We start from the raw sequence: 12,709 nt of genomic DNA, 5'->3' as shown, positions 1-12,709 counted from the left end.
GGAGCTGAGGCAGGGGGCTTGCTGAAGCCCAGGACTTTGAGGCTGCAGTGAGCTATGTTGACACTACTATCCTCTAGCCCAGGTGACAAAGCAGGAGCCTGTGCCTGTAGTCCCAGCTACTGGGGAGGCTGAGGCAAGAGCGTCGCTTAAGCCCAGGAGTTGGAGGTTGCTGTGAGCTGGGTGAGGCCACGGCACTCTACCGAGGGCCATAAAGTGAGACTCCGTCTCTACCAAAAAAAAAAAAAGCAGGAGCCTGTTGAAATGAGAAATTTCACTTTCTCTTCTGGTGATATGTTACTCTACAGGCCTAGCAAAATTCAAAGTCCAAAGTGGGTTCTTATTTAATAAAAGAAGGCACTTAATTTAGCAAAAAACTTATTTGTTACTCCCCCTTGGTACATTCGGTATTATGCATAAATTACACATACAGATTCACAGGAAAGAAGAGTCAAATTAAGCAGTTAAAAATCAAATAGAAACCTTTCTTGATTCAAGCCTCTGCTGCTGCAAGAGTGGCAACAAGATGTACTTGCTAAGGTAACGAGGATTATTTTCTTGGTGGAAGTCAACTGAACAATTAAGTAGCTCTTGTTCTGGTGGAAAAAGGTGACTGTGGCTGAATGACAGTGAACTGAAAGCATCTGCCCCAATGTTACTGCATATTTATTACATCCCATTCACTGCACTAGGTAATGCTCTTTGAAAGACTATATTGAGAAGAGACATTTATTATCAAATATGAATAGTATTATATAATTTATCAATATTTGTATTTATCCACACTCAGAGACCTTAAGTGAGATTCTAGCCCTAGATATAAACTATTCCCACTTTTCAGGAATTAGTTATGACTCCACTACCTAGAGACTAATTCAAGCTTTAGAGGCCTAATATTTTCATTTCTGTTATGTTTCTGATTTGCTACTTCACTTTGAGAACTGCACAAAGTTAATTGACTAGTGTTCCTATCTACAGCTCAAATATATTTATATCTGCAAGCTTTTAGAAAAAGAGAAAATCAGGGTACATGTGAAACTTAGTAAATGTAGAATATAATTGTCTTAACACAATAACTAAGAAAATGCCAGGAAGGCTATGTTAACCAGTGTGATGAAAATATGTCAAATGGTCTATAAAACTAGTGTATGGTGCCCCATGATCACATTAATGTACACAGCTATCATTTAATAATAAAAAAAAGAAAGAGGGCGGCGCCTGTGGCTCAGTCGGTAAGGCGCCGGCCCCATATACCGAGGGTGGCGGGTTCAAACCCTGGCCCCAGCTGAACTGCAACCAAAAAATAGCTGGGCGTTGTGGCGGGCGCCTGTAGTCCCAGCTACTTGGGAGGCTGAGGCAAGAGAATCGCTTAAGCCCAGGAGTTGGAGGTTGCTGTGAGCTGTGTGATGCCACGGCACTCTACCGAGGGCCATAAAGTGAGACTCTGTCTCTACCAAAAAAAAAAAAAAAAAAGAAAGAGAGAAGCCAAAATGTCACACTGTTTAATAAATATGACAAAATAGGGGCAGCACCTGTGGATCAAAGGAGTAGGGCACCAGCCCCATATGGCAGAGGTGGTGGGTTCAAACCCAGCCCCGGCTAAAAATGGCAAATAAATAAATAAGTATGACAAAATAAATTCGAGAATAAGGATTTTCAGGGGAAAATATTGTTCCTTCATCTGGAAGATATAAATCTGAGACAGGTACAGGCAGATACATTGTTTATAAATGTCTACTGTTTGCAGGCTAGATCATAAACTAGAAATAAAATACAGAAAAGAAAGGGATAAAGAATTCCATTCTGGAAGGCTTGCATTTGAATGGTGATGGAATATCCAGGTGGAGACATTTAACAGGCAAAATATGGATCTGAAGCTCAGACAAGAGATAAAAGCAGATATTTCATTTAGAGTAGAAAGCTGGATGACTATAAGCATTAAAGGAGAAAGCGTGAGAAAGAGAAGTCTGAAAAGTGTGGTGAAGAGCTAGAAGGCCAGTCCATCTGCAGGCGTCCTCAAACTTTTTAAACAGGGGGCTAGTTGACTGTCCCTCAGACCGTTGGAGGGCCGGACTATAGTTTAAAAAAAAAAAAAAAAAAACTATGAACAAATTCCTATGCACACTGCACATATCTTATTTTGAAGTAAAAAAAACAAAACAGGAACAAACACAATCACACCGCCTCTTGTGGCCCGTGTGCGGCAGTTTGAGGACCCCTGAGGCTCCATCAAACCTGAAGCCTGGGGGAATACTTTAGACGTTCATTGGTAAGGATCATGCCTTGTAAGAGCAAGGTTCTGATTACAAGGGGAAAGAAATAATTTCTAAAAAAGTTAACAATGCGGGTGGCGCCTGTGGCTCAGTGAGTAGGGCGCCAGCCCCATATGCCGAGGGTGGTGAGTTCAAACCCAGCCCCAGCCAAACTGCAACAACAACAACAACAACAACAAAAAAATAGCCAGGCGTTGTGGCGGGCGCCTGTAGTCCCAGCTGCTCAGGAGGCTGAGGCAAGAGAATCGCATAAGCCCAAGAGTTAGAGGTTGCTGAGCCGTGTGATGTCATGGCACTCTACCCGAGGGCAGTACAGTGAGACTCTGTCTCTACAAAAAAAAAAAAAAAAAAAGTTAACAATGTAAGAAAGTTGACTGACAAGGGAATAAGGGTTGTAAATAGTGAAAGAAAGAGCTTCCATTTATTATTATTATCCTTTTAAGACAGAGTCTCACTTTCTTGCTCCCAGTACAGTGCTGTGGCATCACAGCTCACAGCAACCTCAAACTCTTGGGCTCAAGCAATCCTCTTGCCTCAGCCTCCCAAGTAGCTGGGCACCTCTGAGGTACCCACCAAAATGCCTGGCTATTTTTTTTTTTCTTTTAGAGATGGGGTTTTGCTCTTGCTCAGGCTGGTCTCCAACTTCTGAGCTTGGCCTTGTGAACCTGCCTTGGCCTCCCAGAGTGCTGGGATTATAGACATGAGCCACTGTGCCTGGCCTCTTCCATTTCTTCATCATGCCACACAAAGTAGGTTCTCAAATATGTGGACAAGCCCTTCCAGAAACAAGCTGGATTCCATCAAGAAGAGCATAATGTCTCCCAGGATACTAAATAGACAGAGTACTTGTATAGTACCCATATACTTACTATTCTTAGCGTTCTATGTGATTTCTGGTACATAAGCTTCTATAAGCTTACCATGAAGCCCTAAACACTTAGATTATAGCAAACTACAGTGACTGAATTCCGACTTTATCATTTCTTATAAATTGCTTAGATTATCAGAAACAAGTCATAATCATCATTGACCAAATTATACTATTAATTATAGCTTATGAATACAAAATAAAATGAGGTGGTCTGATGGACCTAAGCAGCATATATTTCTCATATTGTTTTGTGGCCAGAACTTATACCTGTATTTCTTCTTATTTCAGAGGTCTAACAGCATGCTATGATTGTTATTTTTTACTTACAACAGTAAAGAAAGTATATAATTGTTATCTAGTAATATTTTCCAAGGAAAACAGTACATTAAAACTATCAGAGATGGGATGAAGAACCTAAACTCCACAGAAAGTGAGGCAAGCTAACTATATTGTTTCACTATTGTAGATTATCTAGGCCATCACATTTCTGAAATCTACTGTACCACATGCCATACATTTCCCAAGTACTATGACCTAGTTTTTGAGATTACCAGAAACACTCTGATAACCTAAACTCCTTATCACTATGTTGCTATTTCAAATTTCCTAGATTCCTGTCTGAAGTTTTCAAAGTTACAAGATAGCTAAGGCTGGGTGTGGTGGCTCATGCCTATAATCCCAGCACTCAGAGACGCTGAGGTGCGTGGACTGCTGGAGCTCAAGAGTTTGAGACCAGCCTGAGCAAGAGCAAGACTCTATAAGACTCTATCTCTACTAGAAATAGAAAAACAAGCTGGGTGTTGCTGCAGCTACCTGTAGTCATAGCTACTGGGCAGGCTGAGGCAAGAGGATCACTTGAACCCAAGAGACTGAGGCTGCTGTGAGCTACAAAGACACCATGGCACTCTACCCAAGGCTACAGAGTGAAACTATCTCAAAAAAAAAAATAAATAAATAAATAATAACAAAGCACAAAATGGCTGAAGAGACAGGTATGAACTATTTGCAAAGACTCAGTCATAGTTTATAAGGGTACCTATGGATACAAAGGGGGAAAAATTCTCCCCTTTCAAGCTTTGCAATTCCTATAGCACAGAAGTCCCTGAACATCAAAAGTGGGTATTTTGTTTTTTCTCTTTAAAAACTTTATGATCTGAGTTATTCAACTTTCTTGGTACATGTGCCACAAATGGTAACACAATTAATAAATTTTATAGTCTTAAGAAAAAAACTAAGAAAAATTATAAATCTCTAGTACCTTGCTGATAATAGTCACTCTTATTTTAAAAAACAATATGGACCCAGCAGCATAGCTCACGCCTGTAATCCTAGCACTCTGGAAGGCCAAGGCGGGTGGATTGTTTGAGTTCATGAGTTTGAGACCAGCCTGAGCAAAAAGCAAGACCCCTGTCTCTACTAAAAATAGAAAAACTGAGGCAAAAGAATCGCTTGAGCCCAAAAGTTGGGAGACTGCTGTGAGATATGACGCCACAGCACTGTACCCAGGGCAACCGCTTGAGATTCTGTCTAAAAAAAAAATGGCAGTGCCTGTGGCTCAAAGGAGTAGGGCCCCAGCCCCATATTCCGGAGGTGGCGGGTTCAAACCCAGCCCCAGCCAAAAACTGCAAAAAAACAAACAAACAAAAAAATATATATATATGTACAATCTTCTTAGATGAAAACAATAGCAGACTATTAGACACTAACTGCACATAAGACAACAGAGCAAGGCATTTCGTTTTCTTCAAAATCACAACAAAAAATTCCTAACAATACCTAGATTGAGTAGAAAAGTAACAAAAATGTGGTTTTGCCAAAAAACAAACTATGTAGCAATAAACACCCAGCTACACTTTTTACTACGATTCATTACTAGAAATTGTTACACATCTTTTTTTTTTTAGAAACCATATTTTTAACTATTAATTTTGTACTTGATCAAAGACCTAACATCAAATAATTATGGGTGTGATCAATTAATACCAAAATTATATTACAAACATAACCCTTTATTATCACTTTACAAAGTAAAAACCTTTTAAAGAGCTCTATGAAGACTCAGTGCCCATAGCACAGTTGTTAGGGCGCCAGCCACACACACCAGGGCTGGTGGGTCTGAACCCGGCCAAGGCCTGCTAAGCAACAATAACAAAAAAATAGCCAGGCGTTGTGGTAGGCACCTGTAGTCCTAACTACCTGGGAGGCTGAGGCAAGAGAATCGCTTGAGCCCAGCGTTTGAGGTTGCTGTGAGCTGTGATGTCACAGCACACTACCAAGGGCTATATAGTGAGACTCTGCCTCAAAAAAATAAATAAATAGAGCTCTATGAAATATGTATCAATGTTCCATACCTGTTAATCTGTTAATATTACAGATAGACTCTAACAAAGATAAAGATATCAAACTCAACTTGAAAACAGTGTGCCTGTCACAGTAAACACAGAGAATTAATTAATACAACTGTATTTTCCTTTTTAGAAGATGATCTAAATGGCTAACTATCCACAGTGCTAGCTATCCACTAAAAACAAATTAGTTTAAGTATTAGCTGAAATACCAAATAATGCCTTGGTGTTTTCTTTTTTTTTTTGCAGTTTTGGCCAGGGCTGGGTTTGAACCCGCCACCTCCCCCACTCCTTTGAGCCACAGGTGCCCCCACCCCTCACCCCCGCCTTGGTGTTTTCTAATTCAAAAATTCTATTTTACTGAACTATTTTCTAAAGCAGAATTGTTTTTTCAAGTAAGAGGCCAGGGTCCTCTGACAATGTAACTAACAGCATGCCAACCCCCTGGTACTCTTTGCCCAAAGCAGCAGCTACAGGAGTGACTAAAAAGACCTTTTTCCTAAGAAGGAAAGTGAAGCCTCCAAAAGTTAAGTGATGGAAGCACTACAGCAAGGACCAGAGTCTCAGTTCTGCGTTCTTTGTGGGGCATCTGGTCTAACATTCTACTTTAGTCCTCTTTCTGGGGCATCACAATGGCTCAGGAAAAGAAAAAAATAGTGAAGTTCCTAAAACATTTTATTTGCAAGCACATCATCAACTCACTATTTAAAACGTTGTCTATACTAACATTTTTGCTAAGCTAAATTACTCCTTTTATCTTATATTAGCCATTTAAGATTGTTTAATTTTCTCACACAAAAAAAATAAAGTACGAAGATAAAACCCATTACATCAAATTTTATGAAGCCTTTTGGCAATAGCTATGGTACCTGACCATGTCATGCAAGCTGGAGATATACCCATGAAGTAAGGGCAGCAATGTTTCTAAAAGGCATGAATAATAAAATATTACTACTTATGACCTTACCGCCTTTTAACTTTTACTAATCTCATTTTTTTTTAATTTATTTTTTTTTTTTTTGTAGAGACAGAGTCTCACTTTATCGCCCTCAGTAGAGTGCCGTGGCATCACACAGCTCACAGCAACCTCCAGCTCCTGGGCTTAAGCAATTCTCTCGCCTCAGCCTCCCGAGTAGCTGGGACTACAGGCGCCCGCCACAACGCCCGGCTATTTTTTGGTTTGCAGTTCAGCCGGGGCTGGGTTTGAACCCGCCAACCTCGGTATATGGGGCCGGCGCCCTACCGACTGAGCCACAGGTGCTGCCCAATCTCATTTTTTTTTAAATAGAAAACAAGATAGTAAAAAGTACTAAATATTAAGTTGTCACCTATTATGGTACCTTGGCAGCTTTATTAACCTTGTCTTCATTTTCTCTCTTATACACAAAAACCGAAGCCAATTTGCCATCCTGCAGTACAGCGGGATAGACGGCAAGTCCGGAAGGTAAGGTAAACGGTGGTTCTTTCAGCGAATAACTCTTTAAAGCACTGTTCTCTGATCCCATCCCTTATACAGTGGGGCAATACTGCAGCTCCTCCACAAAGCCACACAGATCTAGAAGAAAACAGAAAACAATTTCAAACATTAAATCTCTACCTACAACATAAGCCAAGAGATAGTAAAGCTATCCAAGGACAGTCACACAAACATACTAGTTTCAGCAACCTTCAAACCTAGGACATTTGACAACAGAAATAGTAAATGCTCTGCAAGTTACCAGCAATGCTTATTAACTACCAACTAGAAACTTTAGAGAAAATACACATTACCAAGTAGTCACATGCAATTACCATTCTTTCCCAAACTCTACCACATATAAACTTTCAGTGGAAAGGCAATCAAAATAAGATAAGGTAATTCATATTCCCTAGCTCATTCATACATATATCCTGCCTCATGAAGGAAAATGCTGCAAAACTCAATTATTCAAAAATAAAACTTCAGTATGTCTAAAATAATTTAAAATTATAAAGGAAAATACACATTAGAAAACACAACAATGATGAAAAACACACTGACAAACAGCCCACACAAACCAAGTAAAACATTAAAACACCAGCACAATAATGAGAAAGAAAAGCAGCCACTCACTGAAGAAATACCAATTGCAATAAACGTTACGTAAAAGTACAATCTCACTACTCTTCAAAGTTGGGCCAAATAAAAAGGAACTGCAAAACTGAATAATCTCAAATCCTAAAAAACAAAACCCATACATAAAATTCTAGAAAATATACACCACTCTATGACAGGAAATAGCTGAGTGGTTGCCTTGGGAGTGGGCACAGAGGGACTAAGGGAAAGGAAAGGATTTCCAAGGTGTGAGGAAACTTTAGGGGAATGGCTATGCTCATTACCTAGAGTATGATGATAACGGTGATTACAAATGCCAAAACTTATTAAACTGTGCACTTTATGTTCAATTTATTCTGTATCAAATATACAACTCAAAAAAGTTTATTTTAAAAAGAAATATATACGGGGCGGCTCCTGTGGCTCAGTCGGTAAGGCTCCGGTCCCATATACCGAGGGTGGCGGGTTCAAACCTGTCCCCGGCTGAACTGCAACCAAAAAAAAATAGCTGGGCGTTGTGGCGGGCGCCTGTAGTCCCAGCTACTCGGGAGGCTGAGGCAAGAGAATCGCTTAAGCCCAGGAGTTGGAGGTTGCTGTGAGCTGTGTGAGGCCACGGCACTCTACCGAGGGCCATAAAGTGAGACTCTGTCTCTACAAAAAAAAAAAAAATATATATATACATACATGCAAACACACACATAGAAACTTGAAAAAAATATACTAATTAACAGGTTTGCTGTGGAGGTGGAGGTTACAGGCAATGTTTTATACACACAGACACATACACACACACACACTTGCCTACACATCCCAGATCTATAATACAAACACAACAGGGATACACATGGTCACGGGTAAGGCACAGCAGTCTAGCAGTATTGGCAGCAAGGGCTGTGAGAGGGCTACCCTCTGATGGGGGCACCTATCACAGAGTTTCAGCCAGGATCACAGTGTTGGGGCTGTCAGATCATGCCATTTATCATGAGAAACCAAGAACCTGAATAGTTATGTGGAAATTCCCATATTTTTCAACATTGGCTGAAACTGTTTTAAAACGTATGTAGGCCAAACAACATATGCCTGAAAAAACTGTGGCCGTCAGTTTTCAGTTCTGGCTTTACCATAATGTAAAAATTAGAAAATAAGGAGTCCTTACTAACTTTGGCAATGTGGCAAAGAAATTGCTGGTTCCCAACAGCCTTTAAAAATGTCAGTTTAAAATCTGTATTTTGGGGACAAATATATAAACCCAATGATTGTAACACATAGACCCTCTACTTAGAACTTTTTTCCCATTTTGGGAAAGTTCCATAGAACCCTTTCTAAATTTTCAGAGATTGTAATGCTGCTCAAAACATATGCCCTCCACATCCATCATTATATAATAAGAACACAACATGTGGGGGCGGCGCCTGTGGCTCAAGGAGTAGGGCACCAGTCCCATATGCCGGAGGTGACGGGTTCAAACCCAGCCCCGGCCAAAAACCACAAAAAATAAATAAATAAAATAAAATAAAAAAAGAAAGAAACAACATGTGCAAGGGCTGAAGCTACCTACAAGAGTAATTTTTCAAAAATATTTCTGAAGAACTAAGTCTGAGTTATAACAAATCCACTGAGTTCCTACCCACCTAGCAATTATCATTCTAAATAACAGAGAAATCATTCACCTTTCTGTTGGGATGACAAATAAAGTTTATGTACAATCATGAAGAAAAGCAACCATGTCAACCGTCCTCTTCTGGAGATGCTGTGGTCCCTGTGCAGCCTGCCACGACCTCATGCTGAGTCGGGGAGGATCACATGGAGCACTTGGATCTTCTCCCCCTTTTCTTGGGCACAGTTAATGGGCCAGCCACCCAACCTGGGCCAAAGGGCAGTCAATTCAAATTAGCTATCTCCAGGACTCATGACCTGAAAAGAAGAGATAACTGGCCAGATCACTGTCTGCCCCAGGAATGTGAAGTCCGAGGAAGAAACATGGGGAGAGCAGCTTAGTCATTACTACTCCCGGCCATCTGACGGCTCCAAGGAAGCTCAATCCATTTTCCTCCTTGCCTCTCTGACGCCCTTACAATCAGCCCCCTTTCCCTAAAGTAGCTTGAGAGGGGCTATGTTCTTTGAAATCAACTGCCATTTTGTAAGTAGTAAACTCTACTTGTCTTTAACTCCTACCTGAAAAACTAGTCAGACTAGATGAATGAATTAGAGAAGTATTCTTTGAAGTGTCTATCTGAATTGAAGCTAGTCCAACCTCTTTCTCTTAGTCACAAAATACTGCTTTCCAAACTCAACAGAGAAAAACTGAGAATAAGGAACTGTAAGGAAATCAATAGCTTTTTTGGCAAAAAATCATGCTATTTGAGTATTACTACCTAAGGGAGGTAAGATGGTCACCAGGATCCAGGGGTAGCACCTGGCCTACAAGGATGGCAGTCAGCAAGGGTAAGGGCAACAGACATTTTATTAGTTATTTCTAAATAGGAAAACACTTCCTTGTGGGAATACTGAGCCTTATAATATCTATTAACTTCTAATTTAACATTTTGAATTCCACTACAAACATTTAGAATTATAAAAGGGTTAGGAAGAGATTATCTTAGCTGTATTTTAGGTCTAAGACCCTAAGAAATAACACTTAAAAATTTAAAAGGGATGACTCAGTTTCTTGAGAGAAAGGTCACCATTTTGTTTTGAAAGCATAGTTAAGTTGACGGAAGTCTACAAGACCATCAGTGTGACACTGACAGAGTAGCAGGATTATATTCTATGTCCATTGTAAACTTTATTAGGGGAAAATTAAAAGCTGCTCAAATGACTTAAAGCAGTTAATTCTTTTTTTGTTTTTTGAGACAGAGTCTCAAGCTGTCCCCCCCTCAGTAGAGTACTGTGGCATCATAGCTCACAGCAACCTCCAACTCTTGGGCTTCAGTGATTCTCTTGCCTCAGCATCCCAAGTAGTTGGGACTCCAGGCGCCCGCCACAACGCCTGGCTTTTTTGTTCTTGTTGTCATTGTTGTTTGGCAGGCCCGGGCTGGATTCGAACCCACCAGCTCCAGTGTATATAGCTAGCGGCCTAGCTTCTTGAGCTACAGGCACCAAGCCAGCAGTTAATTCTTAATGCTTTACTTCACTTAACTATCTAAAGAGGCATAAATACTGTTAATACAAAGTGCTTTAAAGATGATAATTCATCCAAACAATAAACTTACTGAAATGTAAGATGGATAAACACAAATACTTGGACTTCCAAAATACTCTTTCTTGTTTTGAAAGTTGGGGAGGGACCACACAAAAAATCTTGCTTGACAGGTTTGAAATGAAAAAGTCACAAGAAAGCAGAAGGGAATTCTATCACAGGATAGTATTTTGCAGAATTTATCATCTCTTTTCTTTAACAAAACACTGAGTTGGCAGTCTCTGACTTAAATATGCATCATACTCTTGCCCTTAAAAATGTGCTTACCTACTTGCCTCTACCTTTAGCTTACTTGGCAGCACATGACGGTTCTGGACCACTTGTGTATTAAGAAAAATCCTTGCCTAGGTCCCAGGGCAACTCAAGCACTCAACTAACCTGTGTACTCTGGGGAAATATTTCCATCAGCTCTTTTCCTAGAAATTAATCGAAATAATCTTAGTTCTACCTCTCTTGGTTTTAAGTTTCAAAGATAATGGCTTGCACTTTGAGATCTAAGGCTACACTATATTGATTGATATTTTGGTATCTGACAGTAACATTACTCCGGCCCTTTGCTTTTATCCACTGCAGCTGTATTATTCTTTGTACTGAACTCAGTTCGGCACTGCCAGCTGACAAGCAATGCATGATGAAGTCTTTATGGACCAAAAGAAACAAGTGTGAGTTCAGCTAAGAGATACACTTTAAAGACACCTGTTCCTAAAAACAACAGTTAACCGAGATCCCACATTTCGGGACCCGACTGCAATTATTTCCTAACTACGACCTTCTGAGAAACGCTTCCTCTTTATTCTAAATAGAAAGTGCTACATACACTACCCAAGACAGAACCCAACTGGGAGTTGGGCCTCGGGGACTCGGCACTGGTCCTGGGTCAAGAATGAAGCGACCCCAGGCTCCCAGGGCTCGGGCAACGCCTCCCCGGCCTCTACTCCGGGCACCAACCCACCGCGCCCCACACGCTCTCCCAGCTCGCCGCGACGCTGCGGAGTCGCTGAGCGCTCTCGCTCCTCCGACCTCGCACCTTCCACGCCTCCCCGCGAGGACCACCTTAGGCGGCTCCGTCCAAGAGTTCCGGCCGCCGGCGCTCACCGTGCGGGGGTGGCCGCGAAAGCCAGATTAGAAGGGCGTCCCCCTGCAAGCAAGCAGAGGCTGGCTGCTCGGCGGTGGAGGGCACAACCCAAACGGCAGCCCGCGCCGCGCCGAGCTCGCTTCCGCGCGGGCCCGAGAACTCAGACCCCGCGAGCGCGGCGCGCGCACTCACCGCGTCCGCTCCCGGCCCCGGGCCCCTCCCCCACGGCCCGGTCCCGCAGGGCGGTGGACTCAACGCGGGCGCCCTGTTACCTGCGGGAGGGCGGCGGGACAGGAGACCGAGGGAGTTGGCTCCGGTCCACTTTTGATATCAACCACCTTCACCTGCCGCTTGAGGCAACTACACCCACAATCTTTTGGGAGCCAGGTCCCGCCCACACCATAGAGATGGTCCGGAAATGGGACAGAAGGCCAGCCTTCTCCCTTCCGACGCCACCACTGAGGCGAAAGACTCTGGAACGGCGATAGAGTAGCCGCACAGGGAGGCGCCATCTTGAGTGCAGGCGCCGGTGACGATGCCGAGTTTCAGTCACTGTTCCCAGCAGCCTCGTGGGTATGCGAAGATGGCTCCTCTGTCGGTGTTCAGGTTGAGCGTTCGTTTGTCTTGATTATAAATTTTTAGACTTTTTACCGTGCAGTTTTAATTTCATTTCCGCCCTCATCCAAAATGGTCACCAGACGCTTCATACAAACAGTGAAGGGGCAGGGCTAAGAAACGGATGCGTGACGCCACTCGTGGCTGAAGCCCTGATTGGCTGTGCTACGTGGGCAAGAGTCGTGTGGCCTTACTGGTGAAGGCGGCGGAGGTGGATAGCTGTGATGCCCAGACTTAAACCCCACAGTCCCAACTCACGC

The 12,709-nt window shown here is 42.3% G+C and overlaps 1 protein-coding gene across 8 annotated transcripts in view; it reads right to left on the bottom strand.

Annotated features, from left to right (window-relative positions):
* The window catches only part of SCYL3 (SCY1 like pseudokinase 3), a 42,499-nt gene extending 30,270 nt beyond the window's left edge, over positions 1 to 12,229 (bottom strand). For 2 of the 8 annotated variants that reach the window (XM_053605302.1, XM_053605303.1), the window contains exons 1-3: positions 12,107 to 12,202; positions 9,231 to 9,474; positions 6,827 to 7,041 (exon numbers count right to left, since the gene is read on the bottom strand). In XM_053605302.1, coding sequence (XP_053461277.1) covers positions 6,827 to 6,991 — 165 coding nt within the window. In that variant the 5' untranslated portion in view covers positions 6,992 to 7,041; positions 9,231 to 9,474; positions 12,107 to 12,202. The other 6 variants (XM_053605297.1, XM_053605300.1, XM_053605299.1 and 3 more) reach the window with 6 other exon arrangements.
* Positions 12,230 to 12,709: the final 480 nt, after the last annotated feature.

The sequence above is a fragment of the Nycticebus coucang genome, chromosome 10 (genome assembly GCF_027406575.1).
Source record: "Nycticebus coucang isolate mNycCou1 chromosome 10, mNycCou1.pri, whole genome shotgun sequence".
Classification (NCBI taxonomy): Eukaryota; Metazoa; Chordata; class Mammalia; order Primates; family Lorisidae; genus Nycticebus; species Nycticebus coucang.
The sequence above is the reverse complement of the archived record's forward strand: the minus strand, read 5'-3'. Positions and strand labels throughout refer to the sequence as shown.